We start from the raw sequence: 19,796 nt of genomic DNA on the forward strand, positions 1-19,796 counted from the left end.
CTGGGCAAACCAACTGAGGAAGCATGTACCAGAAATTAAAAGACCCATTGTCCTCAGAAATCCGCGAACCAGCAAAAAATCCGCGATATATATTTAAATATGCTTACATATAAAATCCGTGATAGAGTGAAGCCTCGTAAGGCGAAGCGCGATATAGCGAGGGATCACTGTATTCTAATTTTATGACCAGCACCTGTATATAATGTATGAAGCCTGAAGTCCAAAGATCAAGTAAACACTTTCACAAAAGGTTCAAGGATGATACAAAAACTTCCGTGGCGTAGTGGTAAGATTTGCTGACTTGTAATCAAGAGTCCTCGGTTCGATCCCCACTCACTCCTATATTTGCCGTTTCAGTAGTGAGCTGCTCCTTTTGTTAATATTATACAGTATATACATACATCTGGTTTGTGTCTGTAACACACGGTGTGCATTTATAGGACTTGTAAAAGTTACTGTTTTTTTTTAACTTTTATTCTCTCTAAATCACGATCACGATACATACTACCGCCCCCCACCAGGGATCTGACGCTGTGAGTGTGAGTGTTATTTTGAGACAATGGAACTGGACATTCTCTCATCTGGAGGGATAAAAGCTGACACACAAACGCTGGCGAATCTGCCTTCTTCGTATCTCACCGTCACTTGATTTTTTTTTATTCAGTTTTATTGAGTGTTCCTGCTCATGCTGAATTAGTGTGCATCTTATGGTGTATGATGTCAAAAAAACACAGACGTAGGTATATATGATATTTGGAATTATTCGTTTTATGACCTGTATAGTACATTTCGGAAAACTTTGTGGCACGGATGCAACATTATTCATATTATTTATATTCATTCGCATAACATCTTGCAGTTTGTAATCAGTGACTGCGTGTTTTTTTTCCCCAATCTTGCCAGTCCCCACATGTTGCTGTATGCTGTTTCTTTTGTACTCCAGGACATGCAGAGGATAGAATAGTACAGAGCAGTAAGTTCAGTGTTACATGCAATCATCAGATTCAAATGTTAACTGTTGTTAACACACACGCAAGGATAGTCTTCAAATGTTAACACACACGCAAGGATAGTCTTTCCTACACTTACAATATGTGTACCTGTTACAATGTACACGCTTCTCTCTATGCTGTGGTTCCTATTACACACCTGAAAGAAAGAGAGAATATATGTGAAAACATCATCACACTAATGCAATATTATTTGAAAATGAACAGCGTCAGATCGGGTGTGGATTTATGTTGGCGCTATTACTGAAAGAAAAAAAAGATCAACATGTGCGTTGATCCTGCAGCACTGAATAAGCTCATGTGCTCTAACATCCCCCCCACCCCCGATCTGACTCTAAGAAACAGCGCAAGTACAGATGCAAAACAAGTGTGATCAAGAGTCACCGGTTCAATCCCCACTTACTCCTTTATTTGCTGTTTTCAGTAGTAGGCTGCTCTTTTTGTTAATATTATATAGTACACACATACACTTGGTTTGCATCTGTACTTCTGCTGTTACTTAGAGTCAGATCAGGGGGGTTTGGGGGTGTTAGAGCGCGTGAGCTTATTCAGTGCAGCAGGATCAACGCACATGTTGATCTTTTTTTTCTTTCAGTACATGTGCCTTCCCTGTTTATTTATATATCTAGTGACTTTTCTGCCTGTCTGTCTCTCTATTACACAGTGCTCTGTCTGTCTGTGTGTTATGGATCTTACAAATAACAGTTATAAGGACACTTGTTCATGTTAATTTTAAGTCTCAATTGTTAAAACATATTTTAAAAGGAGCATCCCACATGAAAATATAACAATCTCATTAACTGACAGTACATACTAATTTATAAATTTTATGTCCGTTTGAGGTTAAAAAGAAAAAAAAAAAAAAAAGAACACTTTCTCCTCAACAGGGAATCGAACTCAGGTCTCTGATGGACAGTAAGCCTGCAGCGCTTTGAGACAGCAAATCTTACCGCTACGACACGGAAGCTGTTATATTGTTCTTGAACCTTTTGTGAAAGTGTTTATTTGATGTTTGGACTTCATGCTGCTTCACACATTCTATAGTTTATGCCTACATTTTAGTAACATTTATTACTAAAATATAAAAAAGTTTCTGTTTTAACAATGTGTTTACACAGATTACTGTAGAAACGGAACACACATGAAATGCGTGTGTTCCAAATAACGATCTATTATTTCCACTCTAAAACTCCAGTTCATTCCCAGATAATCAATCAAGGCATGAGCTGGGAGATGCTCGTGCACGTTCTAAGTCAGTGGGGGTATGGAATAGCCGGCTATTTGCAGCTTGTTTTTGTCAGCACATTTAGAGGACAAAGGACGCTGGCGAAGAGGTGCGAATGGTCTTAAGGTGGGCTGGATCTACGAGTTTTTTCTGTTAAGCAGAGCCGGTCAACACATTAGGTGACAGGCAGTTTAGTTAGTAATGTGCAGTAGCAAATCTTGCATACAGGCTTGCATGTTATCTTGTGGTTTTCTTTCCAACTCTTCCACAATGCCAAAGTAATTTCAGACACCACTCCAACTCCCCTCTTTGTTAAACAAGAGTGCTAGTGAAGGCTCCAAAGCCATTGAAGTTGCAATATTAAAGCCTGTGAGTGAGTGGAAATAGGGATGCAATTCAAGCTATGGTGAACCGGAAGTGCATTTATTATGCAGGCTGCCAAACTGATACCCTGCAAAAATAGGTACTGAAGTAATTTTAAAAAGTTAAAATCTATAATTATTAATATTTGAATAATTTTGACAATCCTACTTACTACAATGTGCATCATACCAATTTCACTTCTGAATAACAATGTTAATATACTAGTGAAAGTCTTAACTAGAAAAGTGTTTCACCAGTAACATCACAAGACTAAACTGAATTTATTAAAGGCAGAAACTCAGTGTCTATTTAATGTATAATACTCAGACACAAAATGTTACTCACCAGAACTCTTACCATCTTTGGATGAAGAAAAAAAGCCTTTGATAAAGTAGAATGGGATTATCTATTAACTATACTGCACAAATTCGGGTTTAGTCCCAGTATGTCTGAACTGATTAAACTATTTTACACTAGTCCAGAAGCCTTAGTTCATATTAATAACAAAAACTCAGAGTACTTTAAATTAGAATAAGGTAATCAAAGGGTGCTCAATAAAACACATGCCTTTCGCATTAGCCAATGAACCATTGGCTATTCAACTCCAGACGAAACCAGAGATACAGTAAATATTATCAGAGAAGCACCTGAACAGAAAATATCATCATACACAGTCAACATGATGCTTTACCAATCAGACCAACAATTATCTCTACAATTTTTTTTAAACATTTTATTGAATTTATTAAAAGCAATTAACATTCCATACAAGTCAAACTTGATGAAACTAATTTCAAATCAACCTCCACCCTTGAGAAACAGAACTAGGCAAAAAGACAGAGTAAAACTTGAAGTGTAGGGAAAAAAGAAAAAAAAAGTTGAGAAAATCCTTTTCCCCAAATAAAATGTTTATTCTAAAATGTTATTGATTAGATCCCGCCAGGTTTTAAAATAGGTTTGTACAGATCCTCTAAGTGAGAATTAGATTTTTTCCAATTTTAAATAGTATATAACATCAGTTACCCACTGACTTAAAATAGGAGAGTTAGGATTCTTTACGGTTGAGCAAGATAAGTCTATGTGCCAATAGTGAAGTAAAGACAATTATGGTTTGTTTGTCCTTCTCCACTTTAAGCCCATCTGTGAATACACCAAGCACAGCTGTTTGTGGATTAGGAGGGATTGTGACACCAAAGCTGTCTGAGAGGCATTTAAAGATTTTGGTCTAGAATGATGTTAATACGGCCCAGTGAGACTGGAACTCGATTGCAACGTTTGCAGGTTGGATCTTGCCCTGGAAGCATTTTGGACAATTTTAAATGAGACAGATGTGCTCGATAAAAGATTTGCTCATATGGAGCTAGAGTGAATTCTGTACATGGCTGCCTTCCACTCCTTTTCTGAAATGTTGAGTAAGAGATCCTTTTCTTATCTCTACCATTAGTATTAAATGTGTTAGGAGAATTTCGTAAGATCTCTAAATTCAAAAATTAATTTGCATAAAAGTGTGCTTTTCTCTGAAACAACTTTCAAGACTGGATAACTATTTGTTTCTAATATTAAAACAGTTTAAATATCTGGGGATAACCATCACAAGTAAAGATCTTTTTCAAAACAATTGTGTAAGTACTACAGAAAAAAACTTCAACTTATTGTCAGATGGTCCACCTTCCATCTCACTTTAGCAGGGAGAAAAAGTACTGTCAAAATGAACATCCTCCCTAAGCAGCTAAATCTACTATTTACATAGATACAATATTTTTTAAGAAATTAGCCTCAATACCCTAAGTTCTTGTCTATAAGCCGCGGCTTATCTAAGGAAAAAAGTTGTGAAAATGAAAAAATAGAATATTGGCTTATACATAAATCCGGCTTATACAGTCATCCCTCCTCCATCGCGGGGGTTGCATTCCAGAGCCACCCGCGAAATAAGAAAATCCGCGAAGTAGAAACCATATGTTTATATGGTTATTTTTATATTGTCATGCTTGGGTCACAGATTTGCGCAGAAACACAGGAGGTTGTAGAGAGACAGGAACGTTATTCAAACACTGCAAACAAACATTTGTCTCTTTTTCAAAAGTTTAAACTGTGCTCCATGACAAGACAGAGATGACAGTTCCGTCTCACAATTAAAAGAATGCAAACATATCTTCCTCTTCAAAGGAGTGAAGCAAACAAATCAATATGTCTGTTTGGCTTTTAAGTATGCGAAGCACCGCGGCACAAAGCTGTTGAAGTCGGCAGCTCACACCCCCTCCGTCAGGAGCAGGAAGAGAGAGTGAGACAGAGACAGAGTTTGTTTTTCAGTCAAAAATCAATACGTGCCCTTCGAGCTTTTAAGTATGCGAAGCACTGTGCAGCATGTCTTTTCAGGAATCAGCTTTACAAAAGATAGCAACGTGAAGATAATCTTTCAGCATTTTAGACGAGCGTCCGTATCGTCTAGGTGTGCAAACAGCCCCCCTGCTCAATCCCCATACGTCAGGATCACAGATAGTCAGCGCAAGAGTGAGAGAAAAGTAAGCAATCTAGCTTCTCAGCCATCTGCCAATAGCGTCCCTTGTATGAAATCAACTGGGCAAACCAACTGAGGAAGCATGTACCAGAAATTAAAAGACCCATTGTCCGCAGAAATCCGCGAACCAGCAAAAAATCCGCGATATATATTTAAATATGCTTACATATAAAATCACAATTTAAATGACCGCTACGCGCACGTGTTGACTCGGTGATGCCCAGAGCAGAAAGAACGCGCTCCGGCCGCTCCAACCGCGCCATGCTGGGAGTGAGAGAGACGCCAATATCTCACACTCTCTCCCCCCTTAAAAAAATTAACCACTGACCTCCCTCCCTTCTATTAGTTATAGGTTATAGTACGTTCGGCTTATCCATGAGTCCGGCTTATCTATGATACGATTTTATTTTAAAAATTCGTATGATTTTTGGTCTCCGGCTTATACATGAGTCCGGCTTGTAGACAAGAACCTAGGGTAATAACATATTTCACCTGGAATTTGAAACAGCAATGCATCCAAAATGAAACTCTAGAAAGATCTAACACAGAAAGTAGCATGGCACTATTTACCTTTCAGTTTTTGCTCCTAGGCAGTAAATATATGAACAATAAAATTTTGGAAATTTGCAGAAGTTTGTGAATTTACACTGATCTAGCTTGCAAAAAAAAAAATCCTGTTCTAAATCTTCTTTGTTTTTCCTGCTGTGTGCTCCAATTAATACTATTGTCAGTTTACCAGTAAACTATTCATCCACCAATTACTTACAGTAAATTATGGAACCGATGCAGGACACATTTCAAGGTGGAAAAGATTTCATCTTTTGCTGAAATACACAATAAACACCATTTTCTACCTTCTCAGATCTACTCTGTATTTACTGTAATGAAAACACTACATAAGATACTTGGGTATTGACAGCATTAATTATGCTATAAATTTATCTACTTACACAATTTGTTTCCTATGTACAAATCAGAAATTCTGTCAAAACACTCCTGCCTAACTTTCCACATTTCACATCCAAATCTACCCTAGAAGCTGTATTACTTCTTGAAGACGACTCAGGAAACATTTCAACAATATATAAAAATATTTCAAAGAATCCACTCTTCATTGATGCTAGGGAACAGTGGGAAAATTACCTTTCAATTAGCATGTCAGAAAAGGATTGTAAATTAGCCACACATAGACTATACTCTAGTTCTATTATTACCAATTATGGAACCATTCCATAATTCAACCAAAAGCCGTTCAATAATCACATTTATTTAATTTAAAATTGTCCCTATGTACCCAGTGCAAAATCTGACTTACAGACATTGCCATCTAGTTCCCAAAACATAAGGACTAGTATCACTAGTCCTTATGTTGTGGGAATGCACTAAATTAACATCATTTTAGACAAAAAATCTTTATACACTTCTCAAGACAGTATTAGTGTCACAATCAAATGCAAAGAATTATTATTATTATTACACCTGATCCATTAATGGGTGTGGTAATGGAGAGCATTGAAATGATCAACTGCTTTTCAAAATAAAACAAATATTTATTAAAAACTAGCAAAATACCCACGCTTCGCAGCGGCGAAGTACTGCCTTAAAATTTTTATTAAGAAGAAAAGTAAACCTTTTTAAACTGAGGGAAAATATACAAATAATTATTTGTTAAGGATCTCTTTGTATACCACATTGTCAGTTCGGCCCTCTGGTTGTAATATGACCAAGGTGTGCACTGAGCTCACTCTTGAGCATGCAACGTACAGTTGGCCATGTGAAAAGCAATCTTGCCTCAAATCAAAGCCAACCTTTTGTAGGGTCTGTCCCTGAGACTTATTAATTGTCATTGCGAAGCAGAGCCTTACTGGAAATTGGAGGCGTTTGAATTGAAATGGGAGATCAGAGGGTATAACGGGGATGCGAGGAATAAAAACTCTTTCCCCTGAGCTACTGCCAGTAAAAATAGTTGCCTCAATTAGGTTCTTTTGCAGACACGTGACCTGAAGTCTTGTGCCGTTACAAAGTTTCGGTAGCTGTAAGTTTCTCAGTAACATTATTGGGGCCCCAACCTTCAAAATTAGATTATGCTCAGGAGTGCCTGGAGGATTCAGAGTGTGGAGAAAGTCTACCGGATAGTGCACCGCATCTTCCACTTATACAACTGAATCCACAGACTGATATGTTTTCAGTTGTGAAGGTAGTTCTTGAAGTAAAATGTGGTTTATAGTCGTAGTCATGTCATTTCTTGATGTCAGGATAGCTCTCTCCCTCAACCATGACACGTCATTTTCGTGGAGATTTCGTAGATTGGGGTAAACATTTTGAAGAAGGCTTTGTAAGGTATTCACGAGGAGACAGAGATTTGCAGGAATATTTATTTTACAATTTTCTTGAATGAAGGTGCCATCACCTATACTCATCAGAAGAGCAGAGAACTCCCCGGCTTTCTTCTGATTTAGTCTGATATAATTTAGTCTTTCGGATTCAATTTTTGCATACATATCAACTAAAAACTAATTTAATAAAGTTCGGAAGAAAAGGATAGTATTATCATGATGTTCTCTGATCATAAGCCGGTATGAACAGAAGTTTGCTGCAGAGACGGTTTTCTTCATAGGTAACTTACTGGCAGCATGAACTTGAGGTATAGACACAGAATTGCCATTTTCACCATAGCAGAACATGAGGGGATATTGAAGTGCATCACAGGATCTGTGGGTTTCCTTAATGCGTTGCAGTTTATTGTCTCTGCTTTTCAAGACAATATCCCTATTCTCGAACGTTTGCCCAATGATGACAACACCAACTTGACGTACTGTAGGTTTATTAAACCTGCCTTTGTGTGCATTTAATGGTTTTTTGTCGGCGTGAATAACAACTTTGAAGTCTTTGTCTTCATCTGAAATTCTGTCGATTGCGGAGTGGAAGTCTTGGATGTAAGTATTACAATAATGCAGCATGTTTTGTAATTGCTGCACCAGGGGCGTGTTAACTCCAGAAACATTAGAGCACCGCATTTGTGCTTCCTTTTCATCGTCCCCGATGAAATAAATTTGCAAAAATTTGTGTTCCTCGGTTGGCATAGGTAAAAGACTGCCAATCAAGTGATACACTTGTCCCTGGACTTTAAATGAAGGCATAAAATTTCCCTCAACGATTTGGTTAGCACCAAATGACGTCATTTGAAATGAGCTGTTGTACTTTCAGATGTTGTTCAAGAAATGCTCACTTTGAGGATGTTCGCCATTTAACAGGCCCTCAAGAAGGTCAGGAAGCTTATGTAAAGGAGTGAGACAGACTTTACCACTGTTACAGCACAAACCAGGAGACTCGCATTTCCACCTATGAGCTTGACAATACTCACAGTCAACATCCTTGGATCCAATGTGTACTGTTTTGTCAGATTCATAATGTATGTTTGGGTCGTACGCAAATCCACAATCGGCTTTTTTGAGCCATACCTGTTGTTTTCGTATGAGCCGCTTTTCATTATTGGGATCGTACCTAGAAACAGAAGCTCTATTAACTTGTGGATTTGCCTGCGAGTATTTAGCGACAGCGTCTCTATGAACTTGCGGATTTGCCTGCAAGTATTTAGCAACAGCGTGTCAATGAACTTGTGGATTTTTCTGCAAACATTTGGCGGCAGCGTCACGAAGTTGTTTCCGTCTAGCTGCATCAGAAAATGTACGATGACGTCTGACACACACCTCCTTTTTACTGTTTTCTCACAGCTTCCCAAATAATTACGTACATCGGTTTCGGTTAGCACAGGGAAGCTGCCTACCAAATTTCGTGAAGATGGGGCCATAAATACGAAAGTTTAACATGGCGGACGTTGTCAACCGTTACGTGTAGAATTTCGAAATGAAACCTGCTTAACTTTTGTAAGTAAGCTGTAAGGAATGAGCCTGCCAAATTTCAGCCTTCTACCTACACGGGAAGTTGGAGAATTAGTGATGAGTGAGGGCTTTGCCTTTTATTAGTATAGATTTACTGGATAAAAAAAAGGTAATATGAATACTACGGCAACAGGTCTAAAGAAGCATGGATTTACATAAACCTGAAAGCTTGCACATAACTGAGAAAAAACAAGTATTTGGGTTTAAAAATAAGCTTCCATGTTTTCCTAAACAGGATGTATTCACAAATTTCACTTTAGTAACCACGCTTTTTTCACTGCTCAAGCTAAATTAACTCTTTCATTATTACTGAATACTTATATTTCTTATAATACACCTCTCAATTAATACAAGCATTAGAAGCAGCCAATACAGCATAACCTGTTAACTTTATAAAATCTACTGCATTTGAACAGAACCTAGGAAACAATTTATAGTGGAGAAGTCACATGACTGAATACAGTATATCTTGTTTAGGGTGAGAGCAAGCTCCTTAAAAAAAGACTGTACCAGGAATTTAATGCTGTAAATACTGCAGTCCTTAATGGTATAACTCTGTTACTGTTATCAGGGAACATGGAAATGAGTCAAGGAGGATCTCAAATAAAAGGTAGAATAAGCTTCTGATGACTTTGCTGAAAAATAAAATAGTCACTGCTGCCTTCTTGGGGAAAAAAAGTCTAATTTAAATTTATAAATCACATGATCTTCCTGTGTGACATCTTGACAAATGTTTAAAACTGTATATATAAATAACCTAAAACCTCAGGTTATTATTGTATAAGTCATTTTATGATACCTTAAAATGAGATTCTATTTTGATATTTCACTCACAAAATAAAAAAAAGCAAAGAGATTTGCAAGCTTGCCTCATTTAGACACTATATTTTTTTATTTTCCAGTCTGTTATGGTACAACAAATATGTGACATCAGAGATAACACTCCTCTCATGTATTTGTCTGATCAAAAACACATGTTCCCTATCTTTACTGGTGGCAGCACTAAATAATAATAATAATACATTTTATTTATATAGCGCCTTTCCCATGCTCAAGGCACTTACAGAATATAAGAAAGAACGGCAGGGTATACAGTATATAGCATTGAACAAATCAGATAAATAAATAAAGAAGATTACGACAGTGAATTCAGAGAAAAAAAAGCCTAACAGACAATATAATTGATGGTCTAGCACACACACATACTGTACACATACAGGTTACATGAGCATCTTGACAGAGAAGTAAACTGAGAGAAGGGTAATAAAGTCAAGTAGAGCTAAAAGCCTTCCTGAACAGATGAGTTTTGAGTTGTTTTTTAAAAGAATTCATGGAGTCAGCTGATCTAATTAATTTCGGTAGGTTATTCCAGAGTCCGGGCGCTATACAGCTGAAGGCATACATTGTTCTTCCAGATTTGCAGATATTGGTTATCAATTCTCAAACACAGAAAGCCCATTCCTATCATTCAGGACACAGTCAAATCTCTTTGCTTTTGACAGGGAAAGTCAGGCCAGTGTCACTAGAGATATCAAAGTATATGATAGGCAGTAACCAGATTGCACCATGAGTGCCCCCAACATTCTGTTATGTAAATTAAGCGAATGACTGAAAATTCACTGGAAAGGCACTGTAGTTTGCTAAAAACTTAACTCAGACTAGCTTGAGATTGCATGATTTAAAGATTTTTAGTATGGTCTTCTATTACATTTTGAAGAAATCCCTATTGATCAGGATTTCTGTAAACATTTTATACAGTTCCAAAGTTTAAATAACACTGTAGCTTGAATCTGCACTTTATTTGTAACTTCAAAGCAGAACAGTTTTTTTTCACAAAACTATTAAGCATATAATTATTCTTGATGTACATTTACTAATTTAGCAAATGCTTTTATGTGTGTGTGTTTGAGCAAGCCCAATAATTGACTAGCACTCCAATACTGACTCATGTTATGTATTCAGTCCTGCTGAGATATTTTACAGCTAACCCACAACTCTGAACTGGATTAAGGGGGTTTGGGAATCCAATATAGTTTGACAAATCAAAAGTACATGCCAACATACTGTATACCAGGGGTAAGAGATAATATCAATTCAACTTAACTCTAAGGTCTGTAACATGCAATGCTTACAAATAAAAAAACTAGCAGAACAATCATGAATCATTTTGCCTTAATGTATTTGATTATATACTTATTCATTCTAAATTAACTATATAATTTGAAAAAAAGACAAAATAACATGTCTATGATGAGTATTTAATATAAATAGAAGTTGTTGTGGTTGCAACACATAACCTGTTGCTCAGTAACAGCAGTTCATGAAGATGTATACTTACTTGGAGGTGCCGCCAAAAACTTCAAATGCAAACTTTCCACTTCTTCATCCACAGGCATACTAAGCAATCCCCACCTCTGGCCTTTATTTGTTGGAGCCATTTTCACACATACATCCCTGTTTCCTGATGCTCTAACTCCGTCCAGCAAACTGGCCAACAGTGAATCTCTGCAAGACAAAATACACTGGATTATAAATGCTGACACATACAGTAGATAATAGATTAATTAGTTTTTCTATTTGCTCACTAGCATGATACTCACAAAATATTAAAACTGTTTTATTGTTTAACAGAGTAATCCAGTAGGCCTTCAAACTTTTATTCTGTTTCTCCAAGATTTCTAAAGGACGCAACTAGCTTCATAAACCTTTAATAGATTACTACTGATTTTATTTTAAGTTTAGAAAAACTAAAGAACAGAAATCTGAAAAGATTTCTCTGAAAAGAGGCATAAATAACAAGTTTGTAAAGGGACTGGAAAAGCACCATCTCACTATCAGAAGGGCTGGAAATATTTAAATTCAAATATTTGCTTAACTAGCATGGATACCAAAATTAATCCACAACAAAAAAATGGATCACTTTATGCAACATAGCAATTTAAGACAGGTATACTGTACCTACACAGTGTGTCTTGAAGGTTTTAGCTACTGCCAGATAACACAATGCTCACAAATCTTGATCCAATTTCTATTTGTACAGTAAACTCACAGGCTCAAGAAAAAAAAATAGTTACTAAATAGATATCGTAAAATCAAAAACTGAAATATCTTGCATGCACAATTATTCAGATTTTTGTGGAATAAGACCAAGCTTTTATCTGTTAAGGAAAATGGCCTAAGAAGAATACTACTGCCTTACTATTAATCTTTGTCTGTAATACACTGAAGTCATTGACACATTATCAACTAAAGAACTACAGCCTGTTCAGGAATCAAGGGTAACCAATTGAATGCGAAGGAAAGGTAATGAAAGAACATTATAAGAAAATAATAAAAATACATATTACGCAGACAGTGCAACAACATTTTAATAACTGGTTTGTAATTGAAAAAAGGCTGTTGAATCACATTTAAAGATACTGCCCAGAAAAGGACATCACTCAAAACCCAACATCAGATCAATATATGCTAAGAATCAAGAGGGCAACAATAACCCCCTAAGAAATAAAGATAAAGTAAAATCCAAAGTTCAATGTGTAGATTAAACCTAATACTGTCCATGCCTCAACAAAACATTTTCTGTACAGTATAGCAAACTGATAGCAGCTTCCTATTAATGGGAACAGGGGGTAACGTTTTAGAAATATCTAAAATTTCAAAGATTACGGTGCCAGAAAATGTTGCACGGGAGCTTGTTTCAGTCATCTAAACTGTTGAAGCTTGGAAGAAGACACTTAAGTATGACAAGAATTTCAAGCACAGCAGCAAATCAATATTTTATTGGCTCAAAAGTAAAATGATAAAAGTCTTCATACACCCTAGGTAAACCTGTGGCACAATCTGAAAATGTCTGGTCATAATTGTTTCATGTGAAACATGAAAAGAAATTAAAATGAAAAAGACATTCAGTAAAAATCACTCTTGACCAGTGCACAAAACTAGTAGAGCCCCCCCAAAAAAAAAAAAAACTTAAAGCTGTCACTGCTCCAGAAGGAGACTCAACCAAATATTTATTTATGTATTTTGAAAAAGCAATGCAAGCAGAATATTCAGTGCTGATTTTATGATATCTGATAACAAACAATGACTTTGTTTTTAGCATGCTACTAGAAAAAAAGCTTATTTAACAATACTGTATGCTATTCATGTAGATGACAGGTAGGAAAAAAGCAATAAACATCAACATATATATTTTTATGTGTATCTTCAACATGTAGAAACCCATAAAGCCATATCCAAATACATACTGGTCATAGTTTCTTCCGGGCACGATGCAAGCAGTACCCATTTTACAGAAGCTTCTTGTTTTCTCTGTTTTGTTAGTTACTAGTTTGGTTCATGATTAAAGTTAATCTGGCTTCTGGCTTGTCACTAATAGTAACAACTAGAAATGAGAAAAAAGGATTTTAAATTTATTAATCGTCTACAGTCCCTACAAACCCAGGCACCAGCTCATCTTCATTGCCTTTCGGAGAGGCTTCAAACTTGGGAGGGGTTGAGAAGTCTGTCACAGTGCATACAGGTACTGTGGCATTTTGTGTTTTATGGAGACCTAGCTTTAAAATTCTGCATGGATTTCATCTTATATGAGCAAACAGAGACCCAGAGCAGTATGGAAAAAAGACAGGAGGGTGTCCGGTCATCTATGTGACTGAGTAATGGTGTACAGTCATCCCTCACCTATCGTGGGGGTTACGTTCCAGAGCCCCCCGCGATAGGTGAAAATCCGCGAAGTAGCGACCTATATTTATTTTATTATTTATACATATTTTAAGGCTTTATAAACCCTTCCCACACTCTTATAAACCTTTCTCACTCTCTTGTTAACCTTTCCCACACTCTTATAAACACTTCCTATGCTCTTAAACACTTTCTACATTCTTTAACACCGCAGACCAACACTGCACACTGCACGCAGCGATCAGACGTCGATGTGTCTGCACTCGCTTTGTGAAGGGGGGCAGCTGAACTCACGCTGAGCAGAAATGGACTTTGTGCTGCTTCTGCCAAAATGCCTGCTTGTCGCTCTACGTGTTCAGAAGGAGGAGGAGGAGTGTGTGTGTGGGGGTGTGAGGGCTGAACGCACGTTCACTCAAACCCCCCCACCCCGGAGGCGCAGTACGCTCCTGCTACTTCGCATTGTCAAGGGGGTGGGGAGCTGAATGAACGCTAAGGAGAAGTGGACTTTGTGCTGGCTTTGTGCTGCTTGTTGCTCTGCGTGTCAAGAATTTTAAAGCCTTGTATTTTCCTGTCTCACTGTCTTGTCTTGCGTGAAGTTAAAATGTTTTATAATAGTGAGATGTTACTCATATCCTTAGCCCGACATCCACATATCATATGTGTTAACAAAGTGTGTTTTATAAGTTTACATGTGTTTAAAGCATGTGGGATGGGTATTTTAAGGCTTAAACTATAAAAATGTTTATTTATATGGTCTTTCTATATCGCGGATTTTCTCCTGTTGCTGATGGGTCTGGAACATAACTTCCACGATAGGCGAGCAATCACTTGTATTTAAAAACCCGCGACGTCGTGAATCCGCGAAAAGTGAACCGCGAAGCAGCGAGGGATTATTGTAAAAGAAAGCACATTACAGTTAAAACTACAGTTTGTAATTGTGGCTGTCTGAATTTATCCATGTTGCTTGCACGGGGACTCAGCAACAGAAATGACTCACTCTGTCAACAACGCTCTAATGTTGATTCTTTCTGACTCTGCAGTTATAATATGTGCTGACTTCAACCATGTAACTTTGGAAGCAACTATGAGGAATTTCTATCAGTTTATATCTTGTTCCACTCGAGGAAATAAAAAGTTGGATCCGCTTTACTCCAATGTTAAAGATGCCTTTAAGTTTAAACTTCTAGCATCTCTGGGCACATCTTACCACAACGTGATTCATTTTATTCTCAGCTAAAGCCCATAATTAGATGGTAACATGTCACCACCAGGGGCCTCATGTATAAACGGTGTGTATGCACAAAAATGTTGCGTAAGCCCGTTTCCATGCTCAAATCGCAATGTATAAAACCTAAACTTGGCATAAGGCCATGCACATTTTCACACTAGCTAAAACCCTGGCTTACACAAGTTCTCTGCTCAGTTTTGCAAACTGGTGGCAGCCAGCATCAAAGCAGTGCTACTGTTCCAGTGTGGTTTCCCTTTCTTTTTTAGATCCACATCCGTGACGCGGCTTTATAAATACACTTAAATTAACTGCATATTGTTTAATGCATCTGATTGTAATTAACCTGTAACAATATAATGGTCCATAGAATGGTCAAACTATTCTAAATACCATAGCTGCTTTGACATTGTTACTCTTACTGCAGTTTCTTCTCCTTCTTTCAGCTACTCCCATTAGGGGTTGCCACAGCGGATCACCTTTTTCCATATTACTCTCACTGCAACACTCGGAGTATTTATACCACTGTATCTGAGTGTGGACTCACAGATCTACAGCAGCTGATCAGAAAGAGAATTATCGGTATATAGCATCAAGCACACGCTGCCTATTTGTACTGCTCTCACACGGTGTTGTGATGTGAGATTTTACATATAAGTTAATAAATATTTGGTATGTCTATTTGTAACTTAGGCAAAGCAATGTAATATTAGTGTTACATTAGTGAGAAGCATTCATGTGTACAAATTCCCACTCTCCCCCCCTCCTCCTTTCAGGAATGGGTCTCTGAATTTTACGGCAGAGTTGGGGGAGGAGTGCCTTAAACAAGTTTGGCTAATGTTTCTCTGAAGTCTCTCAACCCCCATAGGAAAGCTAGGCTGCCTAACTGCCAAGCTTTACCTTAACAAATGGTTTTGAGGGATGGCAGGTATGAAGGTGTTCTATAGCCCCATTGGTCGGAAGTATGGCTGTTTGGAACTGGCTTGTATCAGAAGCCTTTAAGTACTATGATGCCCTACTGGCTCAAGGGGTTGGACAGAGTATCTATAAATTTGCTCACTCCCTCACTCACACCAAACTGATGCAAGAACTGAAAAGAACAACACAATGAAGAACACAGCTCGGCAGCCACATTGAGACAGGTATGCGGCCTGTTCTGAAGAAAGCTGACCACACAATGATGCCTTAACTAGAGACATTTTAAGTAACTAACAAGTCTGTGTGCTGCCTGAAACTACACATCACTATTTATCAGGTTGTATAGTTGCCTATATTCAAATGTACTTTGCATATTGTTATTATTTATGAATATTACTAGCAAAATACCCGCGCTTCGCAGCGGAGAAGTAGTGTGTTAAAGAGGTTATGTAAACATATATATACATATATATACATATCTACATATACACATATGAACATATACACATATCTACATATATATATACACACACATACATAGACAAACATACATATATATATATACAGTGATCCCTTGCTATATCGCGCTTCGCCTTTCGCGGCTTCACTCTATCGCGGATTTTATATGTAAGCATATTTAAATATATATCGCGGATTTTTTGCTGGTTCGCGGATTTCTGAGGACAATGGGTCTTTTAATTTCTGGTACATGCTTCCTCAATTGGTTTGCCCAGTTGATTTCATACAAGGGACGCTATTGGCAGATGGCTGAGAAGCTACCCAACTTACTTTTCTCTGTCTCTCTTGCGCTGACTTTCTGACGTAGGGGGATTGAGCAGGGGGGCTGTTCGCAAACCTAGACGATATGGACGCTCCACTAAAAATGCTGAAAGATTATCTTCACGTTGCTACCTTCTGTGTGCAGCTGCTTCGTGAAGCGACATGCTGCACGGTGCTTCACATACTTAAAAGCTCAAAGGGCACGTATTGATTTTTCACTGTTTTGTTTTTCTCTGTCTCTCTCTCTCTCTCACCCCTGCTCCTGACGGAGGGGGTGTGAGCTGCCGCCCTTCAACAGCTTTGTACCGGCAGTGCTTCGCATACTTAAAAGCCAAACAGCCCTATTGATTTGTTTGCTTTCCTCTCTGTTTCTGACAGCCTGTGCTCCTGATGCGCACTCCTTTGAAGAGGAAGATATGTTTGCATTCTTTTAATTGTGAGACAGAACTGTCATCACTGTCTTGTCATGGAGCACAGTTTAAACTTTTGAAAAAGAGACAAATGTTTGTTTGCAGTGTTAAAAATAATGTTCCTGTCTCTCTACAACCTCCTGTGTTTCTGCGCAAATCTGTGACCCAAGCATGACAATATTAAAATAACCATATAAACATATGGTTTCTACTTCGCGGATTTTCTTATTTCGCGGGTGGCTCTGGAACGCAACCCCCGCGATGGAGGAGGGATTATTGTTTGTATATATACACACACATATACATATATACATATATATATATATATATATATATATATATATATATATATATATATATATATATATATCTATAATAATAAAAGGCAAAGCCCTCACTGACTGACTGACTCACTCATCACTAATTCTCCAACTTCCCGTGTAGGTGGAAGGCTGAAATTTGGCAGGCTCATTCCTTTACAGCTTACTTACAAAAGTTAGGCAGGTTTCATTTCGAAATTCAAAGCGTAATGGTCATAACTGGAACATATTTTTTGTCCATACACTGTAATGGAGGAGGTGGAGTCACGTATCGCGTCATCACGCCTCCTACGTAATCACGTGAACTAAAAACAAGGAAGACATTTACAGCACGAGTCACACGCGGAACGAAGGTAAATTACATTAATTTTTGACTGTCTTTTAATACTGTGTGAACATACATATTAACACATGTGCAATTAAACGTGTGCATTTACGGGGTGATTTCTCAGGCTTAAAAGCTCACCTTTTATCAAACGCGGGAAGAAAGGTAACTGACGTTGTTCACTGTCTTTTAATACTGTGTAACCATACATATTAACACATGTCCAATTAAACGTGTGCATTTACGGGGTGATTTCTCAGGCTTAAAAGCTCGACTTTTACTAAAAAGGTAAATGCAAAACTATTTTCAATCAGTTTATTGAAACGCTCTCGTTAAGGATTGCAATAACATATTCGCGAGATAAAAGAACGAAGTAGGGGGAAATGGGAGGAACAGCCGCAAACAGCGAAGAGCAAAAAATTAATTAAACAATTGACAACGGAGCGTGTTAAGCATACAAGCATGTTCATAAGGGAAACAAAGCACGGTGTAAAACGTAACTTTAAATTAAGTTAATAGAAACGCTCCCGCTGCGGATTGCAATAACATATTCGCGAGATAAAAGGTTTAATGAGAAGACACGAGGTATAAACGAAGCACACGCCGTGGCGCAACGTTAGGGGCAACAGTTTCACCATTCTATGATCTGCTTCTCGCAACTGAAAGACGGCACATGGCGGATGTTAGCCGACTTGCTGACCGCAACGTTAGGGGCTTCAACTATGGCGCTGACGCAACATCTCAGTGCCAACACTTTGCAGACTGTACTTAAAAGACACGCCCTCCTCACTGGACAGTTAAAAACACCAATCAAACTAACGATGACATCAAGTATTACCCAATCAAAAGTAGGAAAGGAGGCATATTCATAAAATGCGTGTGGGATGATTTGCATGAGACGCTGCTTTAAAAAAAAAATGATAAAAAAAATACGGGATAAATCCCGTCCAGTATTGATTCAAAACGGGACGCGCAATTTCATTCTCAAACGCGCACGATTCCGTATTTTAAAGGACGGGTGGCAACCCCTACAGTGCCAGGTAACCACCCATACAATCAGATTGTGATTCAGACTAGGAATGCAATGAATGTAATTACCCCGATCTACATACAAGGCGAAAGTCTTGCAACATTCAAAGATGATGGTTTGGGATAAGTACACCATAAAACATAAACATAAAAGAGCTTATGAAGCCTTAAACCGAAAAAAGCAAGATCTCAGAGATCGTAAAAAAAAATAGGAGGTAATGTCGTTTTACTCGCTGTAGATTTTAGTCAAACATTACCAGTTATTCCATGAGGGAGACCAGCAGATGAACTCAACGCGTGTTTAAAATCCATGCTTCTCCCATGGTTGGTTATATGTCGCATGTTCTCGGGTAGGTACACCAAAAAATGTATACATTTAAGCATGTAATGGGCAAACAAAAAATGAGGTATACCCGAAGGCACTGCAGTAGTACTCAATATAACTTTACTTCTTAAATATTAATGTTTTACTGTTTAATAATTTATACGCTTCTTATATGTTGTTCAAATTCTTTTATCAAAATACCAGTGACAGCGCAATGCACGATAACATGGAGTGAATACACCATACGCATCGCCCACGGCCGCCCTGGTGTGCGCAGATAGGAGTTGATTCTACAATAAATAAATAAAGATAAAAAGAGTAATACAATCATCACCCATAAAGCGGATAGTAGACGTGACGTACTATATGTGTACCAGATTTCAAGTCAATAGTGAAACGGTTTGCGAGCTACAGGTGAGTTTAAAATCCTGGACAGACCAACGAAAAGCCACGGTAGCAAATTATAGAAGAAGATTTTACTGTTTAATAATTTATATTTATATGAAATGTGCTTCTTATATATTACTTCATATTCTCATATGATAATGATGTTAATGTTGTTTATATTGATTTCTATGCTATTGTAAGTGCATGTATGTGTGTATATGTATGTATGTATGTGTATATATATATATATATATATATATATATATATATATATATTTATAAAAAATATATGTGTATATGTATATATATCTGTATATGTGTGTATATGTGTGTGTATATGTGTATATGTATATATATATGACAGCAACACTCATAACAA

General features: G+C 37.5%; 1 protein-coding gene across 2 annotated transcripts in view; it reads right to left on the reverse strand.

The window, feature by feature from the left end:
• The window catches only part of LOC114653624 (dnaJ homolog subfamily C member 13), a 331,290-nt gene that overhangs the window by 180,716 nt on the left and 130,778 nt on the right, over positions 1-19,796 (reverse strand). For both annotated transcript variants that reach the window (XM_051929216.1, XM_028804037.2), the window contains exon 10: positions 11,357-11,523. In XM_051929216.1, the coding sequence (XP_051785176.1) occupies positions 11,357-11,523 (167 nt within the window). The remainder of the gene's footprint in view (positions 1-11,356; positions 11,524-19,796) is intronic.

This window comes from Erpetoichthys calabaricus, chromosome 6 (assembly GCF_900747795.2).
Source record: "Erpetoichthys calabaricus chromosome 6, fErpCal1.3, whole genome shotgun sequence".
Classification (NCBI taxonomy): domain Eukaryota; kingdom Metazoa; phylum Chordata; class Cladistia; order Polypteriformes; family Polypteridae; genus Erpetoichthys; species Erpetoichthys calabaricus.